Below are 21999 nucleotides of genomic sequence, written 5' to 3'. Positions count from 1 at the left end.
TTTTATTAAACACTAAGAAATTAATATGCAATTATTTTTAACATTATAATCTTGCTGAGAAATAAATACAAATAAACCATTTTGTTTACTAGTTACATGTTAATTATATAAATTTTTAAAAATTCCAGGATTCATCATTGATATTTTGGAAAGTTTTACTGTCACTAAAAAATATGTTTAAATAATTCATCCTTGTTTTCAGTCACAGCATTTTGTCATTTGAAAAGCATATCAAAACGATTATAATTAAAAGTAATCAACAAAGCATAAATTAAATACTATAAGTATTGCGTATCAGACATGTGAAACGAGCCGAGCTGATAAGAGAAAGCCGTCAGTCAGCAGGTGTAGTATTACGGCTGGGAACGGCGGGGCTGCAGATGACGTCAGAGCGGAGTGTCGGGCTGTCTACATTGTTCTTATGGGATCGAGACAACCTCTCTCTACTAACCTTGGGTTGTACCGGTGCCTGCAGGCCGGCAGACGGCCGAGGACTGCAGCGTGCTGGACGGCCACCAGGACAAGGTGCCGTGCCTCTGCTGGAGCCCGCACATCAGCGGCCAGCTTCTGTCCGTGTCCTACGACGGAACTGCCCAGGTCAGCAACAATTTAACTTATACCTAGAAATATCATCAGTACATTTTACTCTATCTTAATTAAACAGGACCATAATGTATTTACTTAAAAAGGGTTGCAACATTAGACATCATGGAGCATGAGTTTCGATGTGACTCGACCACAGCTCAATTAAGGGCTTGCAGAGGCTTCATAGTGCCACACAAGGTTGTTCACTTCACTTGGATGCTTGTAGAGGCTACATAGTGCCGCACAAGGTTGTTCACTTCACCTTGGAGACTTGTAGAGGCTTCATAGTGCCACACAAGGTTGTTCACTTCACTTGGATGCTTGTAGAGGCTACATAGTGCCGCACAAGGTTGTTCACTTCACTTGGATGCTTGTAGAGGCTACATAGTGCCACACAAGGATGTTCACTTCACTTGGATGCTTGTAGAGGCTTCATAGTGCCACACAAGGTTGTTCACTTCACTTGGATGCTTGTAGAGGCTACATAGTGCCGCACAAGGTTGTTCACTTCACTTGGATGCTTGTAGAGGCTACATAGTGCCACACAAGGATGTTCACTTCACTTGGATGCTTGTAGAGGCTTCATAGTGCCACACAAGGTTGTTCACTTCACTTGGATGCTTGTAGAGGCTACATAGTGCCGCACAAGGTTGTTCACTTCACTTGGATGCTTGTAGAGGCTACATAGTGCCACACAAGGATGTTCACTTCACTTGGATGCTTGTAGAGGCTTCATAGTGCCACACAAGGTTGTTCACTTCACTTGGATGCTTGTAGAGGCTACATAGTGCCGCACAAGGTTGTTCACTTCACTTGGATGCTTGTAGAGGCTACATAGTGCCGCACAAGGTTGTTCACTTCACTTGGATGCTTGTAGAGGCTACATAGTGCCACACAAGGATGTTCACTTCACTTGGATGCTTGTAGAGGCTACATAGTGCCACACAAGGTTGTTCTCTTCACTTGGATGCTTGTAGAGGCTACATAGTGCCACACAAGGATGTTCACTTCACTTGGATGCTTGTAGAGGCTTCGTATTGCCACACAAGGTTGTTCACTTCACTTGGATGCTTGTAGAGGCTACATAGTGCCACACAAGGTTGTTCACTTCACTTGGATGCTTGTAGAGGCTTCATAGTGCCACACAAGGTTGTTCACTTCACCTTGGAGACTTGTAGAGGCTTCATAGTGCCACACAAGGTTGTTCACTTCACTTGGAGGCTTGTAGAGGCTACATAGTGCCACACAAGGATGTTCACTTCACTTGGATGCTTGTAGAGGCTTCGTATTGCCACACAAGGTTGTTCACTTCACTTGGATGCTTGTAGAGGCTACATAGTGCCACACAAGGATGTTCACTTCACTTGGATGCTTGTAGAGGCTTCGTATTGCCACACAAGGTTGTTCACTTCACTTGGATGCTTGTAGAGGCTACATAGTGCCACACAAGGTTGTTCACTTCACTTGGATGCTTGTAGAGGCTTCATAGTGCCACACAAGGTTGTTCACTTCACCTTGGAGACTTGTAGAGGCTTCATAGTGCCACACAAGGTTGTTCACTTCACCTTGGAGGCTTGTAGAGGCTTCGTATTGCCACACAAGGTTGTTCACTTCACCTTGGAGACTTGTAGAGGCTTCATAGTGCCACACAAGGTTGTTCACTTCACCTTGGAGGCTTGTAGAGGCTTCGTATTGCCACACAAGGTTGTTCACTTCACCTTGGAGACTTGTAGAGGCTTCATAGTGCCGCACAAGGTTGTTCACTTCACTTGGAGGCTTGTAGAGGCTACATAGTGCCACACAAGGATGTTCACTTCACTTGGATGCTTGTAGAGGCTTCGTATTGCCACACAAGGTTGTTCACTTCACTTGGATGCTTGTAGAGGCTACATAGTGCCACACAAGGTTGTTCACTTCACCTTGGAGGCTTGTAGAGCTTTCGTAGTGCCACACAAGGTTATTCACTTCACCTTGGAGGCTTGTAGAGCTTTCGTGGTGCCCCACAAGGTTGTTCACTTCACCTTGGAGGCTTGTAGAGGCTTCATAGTGCCACACAAGGTTATTCACTTCACCTTGGAGGCTTGTAGAGCTTTCGTGGTGCCCCACAAGGTTGTTCACTTCACCTTGGAGGCTTGTAGAGGCTTCATAGTGCAACACAAGGTTGTTCACTTCACCTTGGAGGCTTGTAGAGGCTTCATAGTGCCACACAAGGTTGTTCACTTCACTTGGATGCTTGTAGAGGCTTCATAGTGCCACACAAGGTTGTTCACTTCACCTTGGAGACTTGTAGAGGCTTCATAGTGCCACACAAGGTTGTTCACGTCACCTTGGAGGCTTGTAGAGGCTTCATAGTGCCACACAAGGTTGTTCACTTCACCTTGGAGGCTTGTAGAGGCTTCATAGTGCCACACAAGGTTGTTCACTTCACCTTGGAGGCTTGTAGAGGCTTCATAGTGCCACACAAGGTTGTTCACTTCACCTTGGAGGCTTGTAGAGGCTTCATAGTGCCACACAAGGTTGTTCACTTCACCTTGGAGGCTTGTAGAGGCTTCATAGTGCCACACAAGGTTGTTCACTTCACCTTGGATGCTTGTAGAGGCTTCATAGTGCCACAAAAGGTTGTTCACTTCACCTTGGAGGCTTGTAGAGGCTTCATAGTGCCACACAAGGTTGTTCACTTCACCTTGGAGGCTTGTAGAGCTTTCGTAGTGCCACACAAGGTTATTCACTTCACCTTGGAGGCTTGTAGAGCTTTCGTGGTGCCCCACAAGGTTGTTCACTTCACCTTGGAGGCTTGTAGAGGCTTCATAGTGCAACACAAGGTTGTTCACTTCACCTTGGAGGCTTTTAGAGGCTTCATAGTGCCACACAAGGTTGTTCACTTCACCTTGGAGGCTTGTAGAGGCTTCATAGTGCCACACAAGGTTGTTCACTTCACCTTGGAGACTTGTAGAGGCTTCATAGTGCCACACAAGGTTGTTCACTTCACCTTGGAGGCTTGTAGAGGCTTCATAGTGCCACACAAGGTTGTTCACTTCACCTTGGAGGCTTGTAGAGGCTTCATAGTGCCACACAAGGTTGTTCACTTCACCTTGGAGGCTTGTAGAGGCTTCATAGTGCCACACAAGGTTGTTCACTTCACCTTGGAGGCTTGTAGAGGCTTCATAGTGCCACACAAGGTAGTTCACTTCACCTTGGAGGCTTGTAGAGGCTTCATAGTGCCACACAAGGTAGTTCACTTCACCTTGGAGGCTTGTAGAGGCTTCATAGTGCCACAAAAGGTTGTTCACTTCACCTTGGAGGCTTGTAGAGGCTTCATAGTGCCACACAAGGTTGTTCACTTCACCTTGGAGGCTTGTAGAGGCTTCATAGTGCCACACAAGGTTGTTCACTTCACCTTGGAGGCTTGTAGAGGCTTCATAGTGCCACACAAGGTTGTTCACTTCACCTTGGAGGCTTGTAGAGGCTTCATAGTGCCACACAAGGTTGTTCACTTCACCTTGGAGGCTTGTAGAGGCTTCATAATGCCACACAAGGTTGTTCACTTCACCTTGGAGGCTTGTAGAGGCTTCATAGTGCCACACAAGGTTGTTCACTTCACCTTGGAGACTTGTAGAGGCTTCATAGTGCCACACAAGGTTGTTCACTTCACCTTGGAGGCTTGTAGAGGCTTCATAGTGCCACACAAGGTTGTTCACTTCACCTTGGAGGCTTGTAGAGGCTTCATAGTGCCACACAAGGTTTTTCACTTCACCTTGGAGACTTGTAGAGGCTTCATAGTGCCACACAAGGTTGTTCACTTTACCTTGGAGGCTTGTAGAGGCTTCATAGTGCCACACAAGGTTTTTCACTTCACCTTGGAGACTTGTAGAGGCTTCATAGTGCCACACAAGGTTGTTCACTTCACCTTGGAGGCTTGTAGAGGCTTCATAGTGCCACACAAGGTTGTTCACTTCACCTTGGAGGCTTGTAGAGGCTTCATAGTGCCACACAAGGTTGTTCACTTCACCTTGGAGGCTTGTAGAGGCTTCATAGTGCCACACAAGGTTGTTCACTTCACCTTGGAGGCTTGTAGAGGCTTCATAGTGCCACACAAGGTTGTTCACTTCACCTTGGAGGCTTGTAGAACGTGAGCGGGTGGGCGGGTGGGTGGCTGGATGGCTGGCCTAGGCTTTGGCTGGCCATGGCTTTGGCTGGCCATGGCTTTGGCTGACCTTGGCTTTGGCTGTTCTTGGCTTAGGCTTGGCTGGCTTTGGCTTGGCTGTTCTTGGCTTTGGCTTGGCTGCTCTGGCTTTATCATGGCTGGCCTTGGCTTTATCATGGCTGGCCTTGACTTTATCTTGGTAGGCCTTGGCTTGGCTGACCTTGGCTTTGGCTTGGCTGTTCTTGGCTTTATCATGGCTGGCCTTGGCTTTATCATGGCTGGCCTTGACTTTATCTTGGTAGGCCTTGACTTTATCTTATTAGGCCTTTACTTTATCTTGGTAGGCCTTGGCTTGGCTGGCTTTGGCTTGGCTTAGGCTTGGCTGTTCTTGGCTTTGGCTTGGCTGTTCTTGGCTTTGGCTTGGCTGTTCTTGGCTTTGGCTTGGCTGGCCTTGGCTTTATTGGTTGGCTTTGGATTTGGCTGGCTGACCTGTTTTGGCTGGCTGTGGGTTGGTAGGTCCATCCCCGAGGAGCTCTCTCACCCCAAAGCGACACACTCAGAGATGTGGTACGAGTTTTATTAAAGCACTCAAAGTTTGGGCCGACAGTCTCCCGATACTCTCTAAACTACTCCGCGGACTTGGTCGACGTACTCGGGATAGCGGCTGCTAACAAGACGCGGCGGGCAGGCTCGGCTGCCAGTGAAGGCGCGGTGAGCAAGGCTCGGCTGCCAGTGGTGCCTCTAGGGCACCAAGTGACCTGATTTTTTTTCACTAACCTAACTAAAAACTAAGTGGGTTTGAGAAGGGTCCGGGTTAGAGAGGGACCTAAGTGCATCTCAGGCTGAAGCCTATCACGCCTTAGTCCTGCTGGGATTAGCCATGCAGGAAGAGGGTCGCATTTATCATGTGCTAGGAGGGGATTAGCCAGTCATGGCAGCGATTGTTGTCATGACTAACTCCCCTCACTCTTATCTCTAGTCTAAACTACTAGTTAAGTTGGGCCCAGGCAAAATTGCATATACACAGGGAAAACCCTGGGCACTTTCATGCGAGAAGCAAGTTTGCATGCATTAAATGTAGAAAAGTACAAGAGAAAGAGGATGGTCTGGATGAAGAGTTGGTCAGAGTAGAATGAGTCTACCATGCGGGTGTTGGGCACTTGGACTCGTGGTCCGCTTTGTTGTCTTCTCCGGGACTGAAATTTGATGGCCAGGTCGCAATCGCCCCTGGTGGTGAGTGCAAACAGGAACCACTCACATCCGCATCCGCTCCAGACAGCAGCACCTATAACTAGAAGGAAGAAAATTAAACATCCTTCAAACTAAGTTTATTATAGTAATAAATACATATTGTGCGGGCGAGGCCGTGCTAACATACTAAGAGATACTTTAAATTAATATTACTAATACTATGTTTTTGGTGTTTTTTTGACGTGACGTCTAATAAATCGATGAACGCCGGCTGCACACATGAAAAAGTGTCCCGTATGCACATTGTCCCGTTACACTTTGTCCCCTTACTCTCATTGTACGCTTGCGTTGCATCTATCTCTCTTCCACTCGATTGGAACAACCATCTATTTGACTTTTTCGAGCCACATTAAACTTTAGACACTCCAATTCTTTCCTACTTTTCCTATCATCGTCCTATCTTTAACAGAATAACACAGATTGGAATAAGTTAAATAACAAACTTGTATAAAAGTAAGAGTTAAAATAATCTGTTCATTAAAGTAATAAACATATTTTAATTAATGAGTGCACATAAAAGTAAATTTATCAATTGAATGGTTGATTTCTTTTCACTCCTTTGCATTTATACAAAATAGTGATAATTCAATAAAAATAATTCAGGACTGTGTTCTGCGCGCTCAGCTGCTGTTGCACACACTGGTTCCCTCATATGTTATAATGGGTTTAATTAACGCTTTAGGTATTATTAAGCCACATTTCACTGAGCTCCCTAGTCGCCGGCTCATGACTGGTAGAGTGTCACGAGTCTAGCGAAGGCTGCCTTACTTTTTAGTTCTGTATGATCGTGCCACAATAGTTTACTATCTATATGTACTCCTAGATATATTATCTACATTTTTATGTGGTATTACAACATCGAAAAGTGTTATGCGTGGTCTATTATCTAGTTGTGGTAGATGTTTACGCGTGAATCGCCGGCCTGCTGGGAGAGGAGTAGGCGGGGTGGCTGGGATTGGCGGTGGAGCGAGGGGGGTAGGGGGAGAGTGCGCGGGCACCCGGCTGGTTGCCAGGGCCCACCTAGGACACGGCGTGGTCGCCCTGGTACCCGGGTATGGCTTGTGGCTGGGCGGTGGCGGCTCACACACGTGTTTAGGAAGAGAGGGGCTGACGGCTTCGGGATCACAGTCGTGCGCTGCACTTCCTTGGTCTCAGTCTCCCTGGATTTAATTATTTTTATATTGTATATAGTTTATTCCAAGTTGATTAATTTTTTTACTATACTGTTTCAGTTGTATGTGTATATTAATTTTTAAATACGTTTTTATAAGCGCTTTTAGCTTTTCTTTAATATACTTGGCCGCCATCATATACAATGCGGTAGTGTGCAAACTTTAAACTTTAAAATATTTTTTATTGGTATCAGAATTTGTACTTATATTATTTAGTGGTGAATTGTAATATTTATCATTGTAATATTTTATTATACTTTGTTTATTTTACGTTAATTATTCTTACTGTGTAGCGGTACTTATGAGAATTATCGAGAACTATCTAGCGGAGTGAGGGGTGGTGGAGAGGAGGGGGCGTGACGTCAGGTGACGTGACGAGTGTGATTCGTCTCCCAGCTGATGGCGGGGACTGTGTGTTTGACAGCCGGCCGCGACGGTGCTTTTTGGCAGAACTGCTCGTGAAGTATGCAGTGTTAGCCCGTGCGAACTCGGATCCCAGCCATGGGGGACTTGCCTTTTGGTTCGTTACGTGAACGAGAGTTAACAGCAATAGTCTGTAATCATCGAAAATTGCCTTGGTTTACTGCACTCAATGTTATTTAAATGTATTTTAAGAAAAGTGGAATTTCGCACGGCTCGTCGATTTGGAATGTAATTGTTTGTTATCACTACTTCAATTTAAGTGACGGTAATGCCATGGCTAGTTTCGCAAAGCATTAAACGCGGTGATACACGAGCGCGCGATGGTGTGGGGCAAGTGGACAAGCCACAGAAGCATCGCGCTGCTAGCGGCGCAGTAGTGAGTGGGGTTATGCCCGACCCCGAGAGTCTACTGCATCAAAGGTATGCTTCAGCACCAAGTAAGTGACACGGCTGCATTTTAGTTCTTTATTTGCCCCGCTGGTACGAAGCCTGGCTTAAAGAAGATGTGTTTTTGAAAACATAGTGCGACGACTGGATTTAGCGTTGTGGAATATAAGGCCTGAAGAACGTCATAATTTTTATCCCTCCTCCTCCTCCGTAAGAGACTTATGGGACTTTGGTTTAGAATTTATTTTTCTGTAATTTTTGTCTGTAACTAAATGTCGTTAGTCTGTCAATGCAATTATAGCAATTTAAAATGCCACCTAGAGTTTACCTTATAAGGCCCATTCCTTTTTTTTAAGTATTTAAGTTTCAGGATCTTTGGTTTTTTAACTCATTATTGTGCCTATCACTGTAGAGTTTCTGGGATTGTCGTTAAATTTAGTTGAGTATGCTAGTACAGCTTTTTGCGCACTTGCCAATAGTTAAGTCAGTCTATGCACGTCTTTTAAGCTTAAATCCATTAGAAAGTCAGGATGCATACCTGCCAATCTTTCCGATTTTTCCGGAAGTCTTCCGAATTATAACTGCTCTTTACGATTTTGTGAAATTGTCTGAATTCTTCCTATTTTTGTAATTAAAATAGCTTCGTGGTAAAAAAAAAGTCGGTGTATTGCGTGTTGTGATCATGGCTATCAATTGTTTTTTTTCTCGATTACACAGTTCTACAGAGAGTACGTCGTCGCTTGTTTGTTAGACGGTTAGTTAAGATAGGTAATTTTGATTTATAATTTACGAGCTGATATTACGTATTAAAATTTGAATTTCAAATACATTTAACCTGGCAAAATACACTGTGGTCAACGAGTGCAACGTGAAACCACTGTTTACGAATTTGTTTACTTTGTTACCGGCTATTGCCATTGCCTCGTTTAGGCGTTTGTGACAGGTTATGAAGCACAAACTGTCTGCATTAAGTTTTCAAATATGAGTACGAAAAAACAATATTATTACCAGACATTCCATGATACGTATAGTGCAGTGTTTCGATGCATTTTAAATTCTGACAAAGGGGAAAGGTTTGGCTTTTGTAAGATATGCAGATGCGACATCAACATATCGCATGGCGATAAAATTGACATCAGCGTGCACATCAAAAGTGCGAAGCATTTATCCAAAGTAAAATGCCAAGAAGATAATCACAAACTTTCAAGGTTCTTTGTTAAATCTGGGGGTGCAGATCTAGACATTACGCGTTTATTTACTTCGTTTTTGATAGAGCATAACATTCCTCTAGCGGCCGCAGATCATGCAGGTTGTCAAAAAAATGTTCCCAGACTCGGAAATTGCCAAGAAATATGGATGTGGGCGTACCAAAACCTCTGCTATTATGAAAGAGATGGCTTCGGATGCAAAATCCGGTGTGTTTTCAGTCGAAACTGATGGTAGCAACGACGCTAGTTTTAAGTTGTATCCTATTGTAGTTACGTTTTATGATGAAGCACAGCATAAAATTTTAAATGTTGTTCTTTCCATTCCTATTCTGGAAGGTGACTGCACCGGACGGAATATTGGTAATTTAGTGCTTTCCCAATTTGTATGTAATGGTATTCCCATTGAACACTGCATTGCATTTCGCTCAGACAATGCAGCAGTTATGATAGGGCATAAAAATGGTGTCGCAGCAGTGTTGAAGGAAAAACACCCTGGACTTATTGGGATTGGCTGTGTTTGTAATTTAATAAACTTAGCTTCAGAAAAAGCTGCATCTTCTCTGCCAGTAAAAGTCGATGACATTCTTGTAGACATTTTTTTATTATTTGGAGAAGAGTTCCAAGAGAAAAGAAAGGTTACACAAGTTTCAAGATCTGCCTGATACAGAAGCCAAGAAAATTCTGAAACATGTGTGTTCAAGATGGCTTTCTCTTAGAAGTTTGCTGAGGGTTTTTGAACAATGGCAACCATTACTTAGCTTTTGTAAGGCAGAGGTATTAAATCAGAAACAATCCGTGTGTCTAACCTCTTACAAAATTCCTAAGCTTCAACAGTCATCCTGTGCAAGCTCAAGTGGAGCCCATCAAGGCCTAGATAAAGAGACAGATAAGAAAAGGAAACCAAGTTCTGTTTCCTTTACCAGCCATAAAAAAGGTGCTTCACCTTCGGCAAAAAATGATGTTCCTATTCTGAAGAATGAAAGTCCTTTTATGAATCGAGAAGAAAAACTATTTATGTTTCTTTCTTCTGATCTCAATAAAGCACTGTGTGCATTTCTCCTAAGTGTTGTGCCTTCATTTGAAAAACTGAATGTCATTCTTCAATCATCACCACCTCATATTCACATTTTAAGAGAACTGTTTGATTTTTTAAGAGAATTGATTTCAAACTTTGTAAAACCAAGAACTGTAAATAGTTGCTCATTACTTGAACTTGACTACCATAGTGTCCAGAATCAAAAAGATGACGTGGATTTAGTTATTGGATGTCAACCATCTAGAATTGCACGAACACTTGTGACTACCGTATTTACCCGATTGCAAGACGACTTGAATGCAAGACGAGGTCAACTTTTTAACCTTTATAAACCAGAAAATAGTATATAACAAGCTATAAATAAACATTTTACATAACATATGTTCGACAGCCTTTCTTTATAAAAGAACTTGATGTTCCTCGCCTTTCAACACTATCCATTTTAGGTTCCCGCAATTTACCGCATTTGTTTATTAACGAAAATAAACAATTTCGTTTACATAGAATAACATTGTTCAAACGTATACAACACTTTGGGTTACTAAAATTGTTACAGCGCTCGCAACATAGTGGAGATATCATGTAAGCACCAGAAAAGGTGCCAGGAGAGGAGAGCAGGATGACGGGAACCTGTTGGATGTGGTACTTGTGAGACCAATGGAGGCGGTCAGGGGAAGTGTGGTAATGGAGGGCATCAGTGATCACAGGATCCCAGTAGTGGAGTTAGACGTGGGCTGGAGGGAGAAAAGGGTAAGGAGGGGAAACGTGGTAAACTGTTGGGGTAAGGCTGATAGAGTGGGGGCAGAGGCATTCCTGAAGGGGGAATACAGTAGATGGGTAGATATAGAGGACCTCGAAGGTAGATGGGCTGCCTTAAGAAATATTCTGCTGCAGATGGCTACACGTTTTGTACCTCAGAGGAGGGTAGGCCAAGGAGGTGACCCTCCCTACTATGGAAGGGAGTTGAAAGTGTTGAAAAGGAAATGTAGGAGGCTGCATGCGAGGGCAAGGAAGCTTGGGGGAGAGGAGATAGAGGCGGAAATGAAGGCGCTTGGGAAGGAACTAGGGAGGAAATCACGGGAAGCAAGGGATGCTTACATGGAACAGCTGATGGGGGAAGGGGGGACGGTAAATGGGGCGGAGCTCTACAGATACATAAGAAGAGTGAAGGGTGAGGAGGGAATAGGGGTTCTCAGAGGAGGAGGGGGGCAGGAATATACAGAGGACAGGGAAAAGGCAGACTTACTGCAGGAGCAATATCTGGCAGTATTTACAAAGGGGGAGGCATGGGAGGGTAAAGAGGACGACAGTTTAATGGGCAGGAAGGCCTTTGAGCTGCGACTGACAGATGTAATTAAGGTGATCAGGAGGTTGAAAGGGAGAAAGGCAGCTGGGCCAGATGGTATAGGGAATAGTCATTTGAAGTTGGGTGATAGGGAGATTGGGAAGTACCTGTTGGAGGTTTTCAAGCAGTCTCTGGAGGAGGGGAAACTACCAATGGAATGGAAGGAGGCAGTGGTAGTTCCCATCTACAAGGGGGGAAATGATAAGGCGGAGCCAGGAAGTTACAGGCCGGTCAGTTTGACGTCCTGTGTAGGAAAAGTGATGGAGAGGTTGGTAGGAAGGTACGTAAAGGGGGAAATGGAAGATCTGGGGTGGGTGGATAATAGGCAGCATGGATTCAGGATGGGGTTCTCATGCGAGACCCAGATGGCTGGGCTGTTGGAAGACCTGGTGGAAGCGGTGGACGGGGGGAAGCAGATAGATGCAATCTTTATAGATTTTGAAAAGGCGTTTGATAAGGTCCCCCATAGGAGGTTAATGGAAAAGGTTGAGTTGCTGGTGAGGGATGGAAGGGTGGTAAACTGGGTGGGTGATTTCCTGAGGAATAGAAGACAAAGAGTGAGAGTGGGTGAGGAAAGCTCCGAGGAGGGGGAAGTGACGTCGGGGGTGCCACAGGGGAGTGTGCTGGGGCCTCTGTTGTTCACAATTATGATAAACGATCTGGGGGAGGGCATGAAAGCCAGATGGAGGCTATTTGCAGATGACTGTGTAGTGTATGAGGTTGTGGGGGAAGGGGGATGTTTAACAGAGGACTTGATAAGGTTGGAGCAATGGACGGAGAAAAATGGAATGTCCTTGAATGTTGGTAAGACAAAAGTTGTCAGATTTACAAAGAGGAGGAAAGTCACACGAAATGTATATTACTGGAAGGGGCAGGAGATAAGAGAGGCAGCAGGATATAAGTACCTGGGGGTGACACTGAAAAATGACCTAGGATGGGCGGAGCACATAGAGGGGGTGGTCAGGAGGGGAAGGCAGGCGCTGGGGTTGCTTGGTAGGACCCTGCAGGGAGCTGGGAGGAGGACAAAGGAGAAGGCATACTCCACATTGGTCAGGCCAATGTTGGAGTATGCGGCGGCGGTCTGGGACCCCTACCTGGTGACTGAGGTGAAGGAGCTGGAAGGGGTGCAGCGCAGAGCGGCTAGGTGGGTGATGGGAATGTGGAGAAGGAGGGAGGGGCAGGATGGGAAACTGCATAGCCCAACGGAAATGATTAAGGAGTTGGGGTGGGAAACGTTACAGAGGAGAAGAAGAGTGGAAAGGTTGGTTAGGATGTTCAAGGTGCTGAAGGGGGAAGGGGGATGGGGGCAATTGGGAAGCAAAGTACATAGAGGGGAGTACAGAGGACGAAGAGACCACAGATGTAAGCTCCAGAGGGTGTGGAGGCGGACAGAGAGAGGGCGGAACACCTTCCTGGTGAGGACGGGGAGGGAGTGGAATGGGCTGGGGGAGGAAATGGTGGAGGTCAGGGATGGGAGGGAGCTGAGGAGAAAGCTGATGGAGGGGGGGGGGAGAGGGGAGTGAGTGGGAGTTCTTGCCACCGGGTGAAAGCCCAATTGCAGGTTAAGTAATAATAATAATTAATTATTAGTGTTACTACAAAATTCAGCATGAGAAATTACCTGGTTTACCAACTCCCAAGTCTAGGTTTCACGTCTTCTTTCGTGCATACTTTATCTATGGCGTGAGCGCAAATAAACAAAGCATGGCGACTAGTACCGTAGATGTTTTTCATAATCTTTTTTTTCGTACAAATTAGCTTGAAATTGTACTGTATTTTTCATTCAATGATTATAATGTTAATAGTTATTTATTGCCTGTACCCATAAAAGTAACCATAAAAGTAATTTCCACATTGTATTAGCCTAAAAATGTGGGACAAACTACCATCAAAAATGCAAGACGAATGTGAAATTTTTTACCGTTGCCGGGAGAAAAAATAATCGTCTTGCATTCAGGTAAATACGGTACATTGTTAAAAAATTTCCCATCAGAAATGCAGTGTTGAAGAATGCAGAAGTGGCAAGAATGAAAAATATTCAGGATTCCAGCTTTTCATCCATTCACTATTTTGTGGAATTGTTTCCTTTTATTCTTCTTGTTCAAGAAGGCGAATCAAGAGATGCATCTATGGATAAAGTGACAAAACAATTCTCAGCTCTTCAGATTGATGATATTTCGGGCATTGTTGCCACGGAAGAGTGTGAAGATGTGAATTGGGCTAAGTTAGCCAAATTCGTGGAGTTGATGGTATTTTGAAATATGATAAAATTTGTAGAATAATGCTGTCAATACTTTCCATTCCACACAGCAATGCGGAATGTGAATGGATTTTCAGTTTGGTGAAAAAGAACAGAACACAGTTCAGATCCTCCATGCCCACTGACATTTTAGAATCCCTTTCAATATTGAAGACAAGAAAATAAAATTTGTGTTATCAACAAAATTTTAGTTCTGAGTTCTTAAAGAGAGCAAAGAAGGCAACAGTTGCTTCTTTAAAGCCACAGTGCTCCAGTGCTCCAAATTAGCTAACCATTTATTTATTTTTCTGGTAAATATTTACAATCGCGGTAGATGCCAAAAAAAATGCTAAAAATCTGAAAATACTTTTATTCTGTGCCCTTTCACTTCCTCTTTTGAAAACAACCGGCGGAGGTAAGAAATTCCAAATACTTTAGGAGATATCGAATTTTTTAATTTCATCATATGTAGAGTCGCGGTATATGCCAAAAAAAATGCTAAACATCTGAAATACCTTTATCATATGCTCTTCAACTTCCTCTTTTCATTAAAAGCGGCGGAGATAAGAAATTCCAAATACTTTAGGAGATATCGAATTTTTAAATTTCAGCACAAAACCAGCGCATTCCTGTGGCGTGCGTGCACCATTGTTTCTTGTTTACGTACGAGAACGAGTATCTATTTTTTTATTGGATAATGATGTCACGTGATTGTTCATGATAGGCCAGAATTCAAATGAACTAATACGTGATTATTTAGTTCAATTATTGTTTAAAACGGTATTTAATTACCGCCTCCAACTTACGTGAGTTTTTAACGTTTCTAATTTTAAAGTCTTATTTGTTATTTTGATATTGTTGCGCAAGTAATAAGTAACAAAAAAAATTACGTGAGTTGTTACTGTACATCCTTTGTTACGGGTTTGTTAGGTAAGGTCAGTTAGGTAAATATGTATTGTACGGATTAGCGCCAAAAAAAATCTTACAAATATGAAATAACTTTCATTATATGCTATCTTACGTCCTCTTTTCAGAACCGCCTGCGGAGATAAAAAATTCCAAATACTTTTGGAGATATGGCCGTTCTTATTTTGCTATACCAGACGTGTGTAATAATTTGACCGTCGCCATTTTATATTTTGCCGTGTGCGCGTGAATGTCTAAATAACATAAATTTTCCATTATGTAAGGTTAGTTACATTATAAATACTTCAAAATAAACCGAAATTAAAAATAATATCAATTTATTTTACATGTTGTATAGTTTTAAGTATTTATAATGTAACTGACCTGACCTAACAAAATGGGACAAAGGTAGATTAGGTCAGGTCAGCTACATTATAAATACTTTGAAACTGAACAGACATTAAAAATAATAAAATTAATTTTATTGGTTGTTTAGTTTCAAAGTATTTATAATGTAGCTGACCTGACCTAACAAACCGGGAAAAAGGATGAACAGAATAAACTCACGTAAGTTTCTTTTTACATGATGTATTCGTTTACGTGAGAGTCCTAAGATCCACATAAAGTTCTGCCATTCCCGATTACACCCGAATATTCACCTTCGGCCAACCTCGGGATTTATTTATTTTTGCGCAGGAAAAATGAATTGAAATATTAAAAGTGGTCGGATAGGTTAGATACATTAAAACACTTTAAAACCATTTGGATGGTTAGTTAGGTTAGTATAGCTACAATAAAATAAACAGAGAAATATTAATAAATAAACCCGAGGTTGGCCGAAGGTGAATTGTTCGGGTGTAATCGGGAATGGCAGAACTCTATGTGCATCTTAGGTTTCTCCGTTCGGGAACATCGCAAAAAAAAAAAATGATACTTGTAAACAAGCAACTGTTATCGCCGCACGAGTGCACAGGATGAAAATTAAAAAATTTGATATCTCCAAAAGTATTTGGAATTTCTTATATCAGCCGGGTTTAATGAAAAGAGGAAGTTTAAGAGCACAGAATAAAGGTATTTTCGGATTTTTAAATTTTTTTTTAAAAAAAATCCCCAAAAAATGAAGATTAAAAAATTCTATATCTCCTAAAGTAATTGGAATTTTTTATCTCCGCAGGCGGTTATGAAGAGAGTACGTGAGATAGCATATAATGAAAGTTATTTCATATTTGTACGATTTTTTTTGGCGCTAATCCGTTTAATACATATTTACCGTCAGTTACATTATAAATAATTTAAAACTAAAGAATAATTAAAATTAATTCACATTATTTTTAATATCACCTTAGTTTTAAAGTATTTATAATGTAACTGACCTGACCTAATCGACCATTTTAGTTTACTGTTCACCCTCTGTCCGGGTTTGTTTGGTCAGGTCAGTTACATTATAAATATTTTAAAACTAAACAGCCATTAAAATTAATTCACAAAATAATTTTTAATGTCGGCTTAGTTTGAAAGTATTAATAATGTAACTGACCTGACCTAATAAACCATTTTATTAATTACGCATTCACGATTCACGTATTCACGAACACGGCAAAATAACAAAAATGGCGCCGCTCGAATGGTTCCACAGGTCTTGTATTGCAAAATTAAAAAATTCGATATCTCCTAAAGTATTTGGAATTTCTTATCTCCGCCGCTTTTAATGAAAAGAGGAAGTTGAAGAGCATATGATAAAGGTATTTTAGGATTTTTTACATTTTTTTGGCATCTACCGCGACTCTACATATCATGAAATTAAAAAATTCGATATCTCCTAAAGTATTTGGAATTTCTTATCTCCGCCGGTTGATTTGAAAAGAGGAAGTGAAAGTGCATAGAATAAAAGTATTTTCGGATTTTTAGCATTATTTTTGGCATCTACCGCGATTGTAAATATTTACCTAGATTTTGTGAGTTGTATTCTGTGAAATATTGTGCTGATCTTCAAGTATCACAGTCAACAGGTAACAACACACAAATATTTTTTAATGTAGCTATAGCTTATTTTATAGTGGGTGATTTGTGTAATTTAGTTGTATTTTAGCAGTAAAAGTCTGCATTGTAGTCATATAGGTAATTTTTTTTGTCGAAATTGGTAATTTTATTTGTGTTTAATAATCTTCCTAATTCAGATTTTCATAGGTTGGCAGGTATGAGGATGTTATTAGTGACGCGTACACGGGACTGGCGTGGTGTGTGCGGACGTGTACAACTACCCCGGTATAAGGGGGGTTGGCCTCAAAATATACCAGGAAATAATGTAACCTTTTCTTATTGTTCCACATGGCTCATTTTTTCGCTTACTGCACGCTGTGACACTATCTTGTAGCTCTCAAAAATAAGGCAATAGACTTCCAAATAATTTATTTTTGAAATTTTCTTTTTGTGTTACTAACTATGCCTTACTCTCTTACTGTGTTACTTGATTCCTTAATGGTCGTTACTCTCAAATTTTTAGAAACGTAATAAATGTGTTCTATAAATATACTTTAGGAAATGTTTAAAGTTTTTTTAAATGTCAATTAGACTTATAAAAAAAAATTCCTGGAAAATCTATGAATTGTGTAATATGTTTCCTCGTATTATTGTGGCTGATCATACCAAGCTAAACAACCCTTCACTTTAGTTATGATCATCTGCACTTGTGAAATCAAAAAGCACAATTACAAAATGTAATTAATTTGTGCTCATTACTGAATTACAGTAGTTCTTAAAAATCCAGTGTTTTAAAACTTTGCAATAAATGTGAAGTTTCATAACAGTCTCACAGTTTTGCATCACGTTCAAAGCTTCAGATTAAACAAATAACAGTTTTACTGGCGAATTAAAATGAAATATCAAGAGCTTTAATTAGATGTGCTAAGTCGTGCGCTTCTTTCAGGCCTAGCAGCCAACTCCACACTGGAGAACCGATAGAGCCTGCATAGTGCCACACATGGTAGTTTGTTCACACCACACTGGAGAACTAATAGCGTAATAGCGCCCAGTGTATACTTTCTTCCTTTCAAAACAACTTTCTTAAACAATACAATCATTTCAAACCTTAAGGCTAAGATCCTGAGTTTCTCGCGAGAGGGCAAAGACACGCGTAGTTATCTTTGTCCTCAACAGAGCGCATTAGCAGTACTACTGTTGAACGATGTAGCGACGCGCGGAAAAAGGAGGGGGGTGGGCAAGAGGACGCTGTTCTCAGAATTCTTATCGCCCAGCGGGGTGTCATGTTTACGACCGGTCTGGGAGAGGGGGGTGGGGAATGGTGTACTCTGCCTCGGCTAGCATTAGATTTCCAATCCCTTTGCCTCTCTGTCCCTTTCCCATACACCCATCCAAGACTACTCGATCCTCAACAAAGCGCAAGAGAATAAATATTACTATTTTTGGTACATTTCAGTTAGAAACCCGTACGTAACCGAGTGCAACCCAAGGTAATTATAATAAATATTAATTTGGTGCACTACACATATACGATATACAAATTGTATGTTTTACTGCGGTGATTATGTGGCCAAAACTGTCAAGATTTGATCTCTTTTGCAAGAACGCTCGTTCACAGCTAACCGCTACATTGAAATAAGTTGGCCAGTAATGTAGTTTTCCTGCCCCCGTGAAAAATATAATTATAATTTTTAACTGTGTACTACAAAGGTTTTGCGCTCCTACAAATTTTATTTCTTTACACATTTTGTCACAGGTGTGTGCGTATGTGTATTACACAAACAGTTGAACGTTGACCATCTAATAGCATGACGTTATGTTGCAAAGCGGTATTATTTGCTATATTTGATATCTCATTAGGACTGTATTTTTCTTTGCAACTATTTATACAGGTGAACTTTTTATACTATTGGAGAATATTTTGTAGCTGAATATCTGTCTTCAAAATATTGCAGGTTATTGCATTAATTTTAGTGTTTTAAATGTATTATGTTTTTAAGCATGTATACATGAGGCTAGAGCTAGAAAAATGTTTGGTTTCCGTTTTTAGCTGACCTGCAGCTTATGGCTTTTGATTACACTTCCTTTTTTTATATGTGATGTTTAAAAACGATGTTATTTGTAAATGTCCTGGCATTCGTACTTCTTGTAAAAAAACATAATCATATTTTCGAAAAATAAGCTATCATTTAGTAATTTATTATTGCAATATAAATACGTGTGTATGCCAGTCGCGTCTGGCGAAATGAGGAGCTCCTTCACGCTATCCCTACTGGTGACGTCAAGCATCACTGGTAGTTCGTCTTTTATGTATGAACTGGAAGTCAAAGAGGCTCGAAATAAACATCAGTTGTATATAATAATAATAATTTAATTCTGAAAGGGCCACCAACTCGAAGAATCGCCTTCTCTACGCAATCAAACGTGTTGGAAGTAAAATATCTAAGGAGTAGGCTACACGTCATAGGTTGTATAAGAATATTTCGGAGGGAGCTAACCAAAGGATATTTTATCAAGCATACAGATAAAGTGATATTTTAAGAGTAGTAATTCCCCCCCCCCCCCCCCCCCCCCCAACACCACTACCAAACTGACGGATTTATTGACACATCCGTACATGAAAAAACACTGCTCCAGAATCTGCACCTGAATCGTCTTAGTGGGGAAAAGGTGTACATAAATTACGATCACTGACTGAGGTTATACAGAAGGTAAACAACCAGAGTAAGTGATTAGGAGCAAGGAATACTAATCCAATAAATATGCCATTGATATAATTTAATGATAATTTTTACTCACGTTTTAGAATTTGATATTGCTGAATAGCAAATTTACATTTTAAAATATTGTAACAATAAAAATTGCAAACCAATAAATATTTTTTGCTGAGTGTATAATTTGATTATGTCTTAAGACAAATAGAAACTAGATATTATGAGTACAAAATATTTGTAAGTAATAAAAATTTACATAATAAAATACTTACATTAATACAAAATACAAATATTTTTCTTAGATATACAAGTATAACTTCAATTCATTTTCGGCCAACGAACATAAAGTTATGCTTTGGGCCCTGATAATAAATAATACCTACATAATTACATTTTCACTTTTCACCAAAAGTACATGAGGTACAAAAGTCAACAAACCTTAAAACACAATAAAAATATACCCGGTATACATTATATTTTAATACAAACACCAATGCAATACTAATTTTAACTGAACATTTTTTGGAGGTATGCATAATTTTATTAAAATTAATCAGAAAGTAATGCAGTTACATGTTTACAACCTTGCGTACTTCACTTGCCTTTGACGAATCCGGATATGTTCAATGTTTAGCCAGCCGAAAAGGATGTTTGGATTTTATTTTTAAACACATGTGAAATTAGTCCTTTCTTTTAACACTTCATCGCTGTCACGTGAATTTAAGGCAACTTACATTATTGTTGTACTTTTGTTTTGTAGTAACGATCGGTAGGCTTAATATATACATGTGTTTGTTGAAACATCGTTTTAAACATCCATAAATTAATTTTTTCAATTTATTTATTGATACCAGTAAAATACAAAATAAATGATATTTATTTTACGACCTCTTAAATTATTTAAATGATATATAAAATATGACCATATTTTTTTTCAAATGAAGACGTATTTTCAACTGGAAGTACGCAAGAATTACACAGATTCATTTACTTGCGTATTGCATAGCATACTTCACGTCCATTTCTGACAGCCTTGCGAAGTCACTTCCAAAGTATCTACAAGTATATTCTTCAGGCGAATTCGGACACGGCATTATAATCTTCCATTATATCTAGAAGACGTGTTCTTACATTTGCTTGGAGTTTTCAATTATTTTTTTTGAAATAATAAAGGCAATTTTAAAGTTTAACTCCATTTCAGAAACACTTACGCAATATATTTGGTGGTTCTCTGTAGTGGGTTGGAATTTTTATAGGCCAGTGTGTGAGCGAGTGATATACTTTTTGCATATTCGAGCAATTCAAAACTTAGGCAATAAAGTTTAATTATAACAATTTCACGTAAGCTAGAAAGCTCAAAGGCTGGTAAAACAATAGAATTTTATTTCATATAATTCTAGATCAATTTCATCTAAGTATAACACACCCATTTAAACACATTTTATATACATAATAATTTTACTTCAGCAAGGTCTTCGGTTTCTTGTAACACAAATAAAATTACCTAAAAAAATTGCTGGACATACTTACAAAAGTTTTTAGATTGTAATATTTGCCAAATTATTTAAATACATCTAACTGAAAATGTAAGAACACAATATAAAGGTCTTTAAAATTGTATTTTGGAAAATTACCTGAATGTTTATTTGCTAAAACTCCTCATTTCACTTGTTCAAAAGTATTTACATGTATACATATGCGTGCGTGTATGCGCGCACTTGGAACTTATGTTTCTTTGATCATTTATAGTTGCAAATAATGTAGCGGGAGTTAAATTGAAAAATATATAATTCTTTCTGGCCAATATTTGTTTACAAACATAATTTTACATGACCCCAGAAGAAAAATAAAAAAAAAGAATCGCCACTGCTTTGTAATTGTGTTTCTAACGAACTTGTGTAACTAACGAAAATGTTTAACTGCTCAAGGTTAGTGATACAATAAATGCTTGGGTAGTGAAAAATCTATTGTTAAAAATCAAAGGTAATTTTAAACGACTTTTAGTTAACCATTGTTCAACGACAGCATCGAGAGATTGTCCCTTATTTTTGTATCGTTATATACATAACTAAATCATTACGGGAGGAAGTTGCCATAGGTGGCTGGTCCTTCAGTTACTATTTTTTTTTTTTTAAACATCTCTATAGAGTTGCAATAGTAACTATTAATATTTTGATCATAACTCATTTATGTAACATTACACCCAGAGGTATAGCCCATTCTACCAGAGCTTGTCCAGGTACAAATATAATTAAAGAAATACAATTAAATAAATATAAGTAAAGAAATATAATTAAATAAATTTATAGAAAATCATTGTCATTTTGCAAATAAATTTTTTTTACAATAATTGAAATATTCTAATAAAATCTTAAACATTATTTATTTGTCTTGAATGTACGATTCTTGAATAGAAGTATAAATAATAATTTAATAATTTAAATAGATTTTGGAAGTTATATTATTATATGAAACCATTTTGCTATTATTGTAATACACCGTGATTGCAGGATTCATTCATGTGTTAAGGTAAAGAGTCATATCAAAATACATAATGAAGTCACTAAGATAATATGTGAAATAATGTTGTAATAAAATGTAATGTGCGA

At 40.0% G+C, this 21999-nt stretch overlaps 1 protein-coding gene across 1 annotated transcript in view; it reads left to right on the top strand.

Moving 5' to 3' along the window:
- The window catches only part of LOC134535727 (gem-associated protein 5-like), a 212626-nt gene that overhangs the window by 106715 nt on the left and 83912 nt on the right, over window positions 1-21999 (top strand). The window contains exon 12 of the mRNA XM_063374945.1: window positions 476-597. Within this exon, the coding sequence (XP_063231015.1) occupies window positions 476-597 (122 nt within the window). The remainder of the gene's footprint in view (window positions 1-475; window positions 598-21999) is intronic.

Source organism: Bacillus rossius, chromosome 10 (genome assembly GCF_032445375.1).
Source record: "Bacillus rossius redtenbacheri isolate Brsri chromosome 10, Brsri_v3, whole genome shotgun sequence".
Classification (NCBI taxonomy): domain Eukaryota; kingdom Metazoa; phylum Arthropoda; class Insecta; order Phasmatodea; family Bacillidae; genus Bacillus; species Bacillus rossius.
Note: the sequence above shows the minus strand (reverse complement) of the source record. Positions and strands in the feature narration are given on the sequence as shown.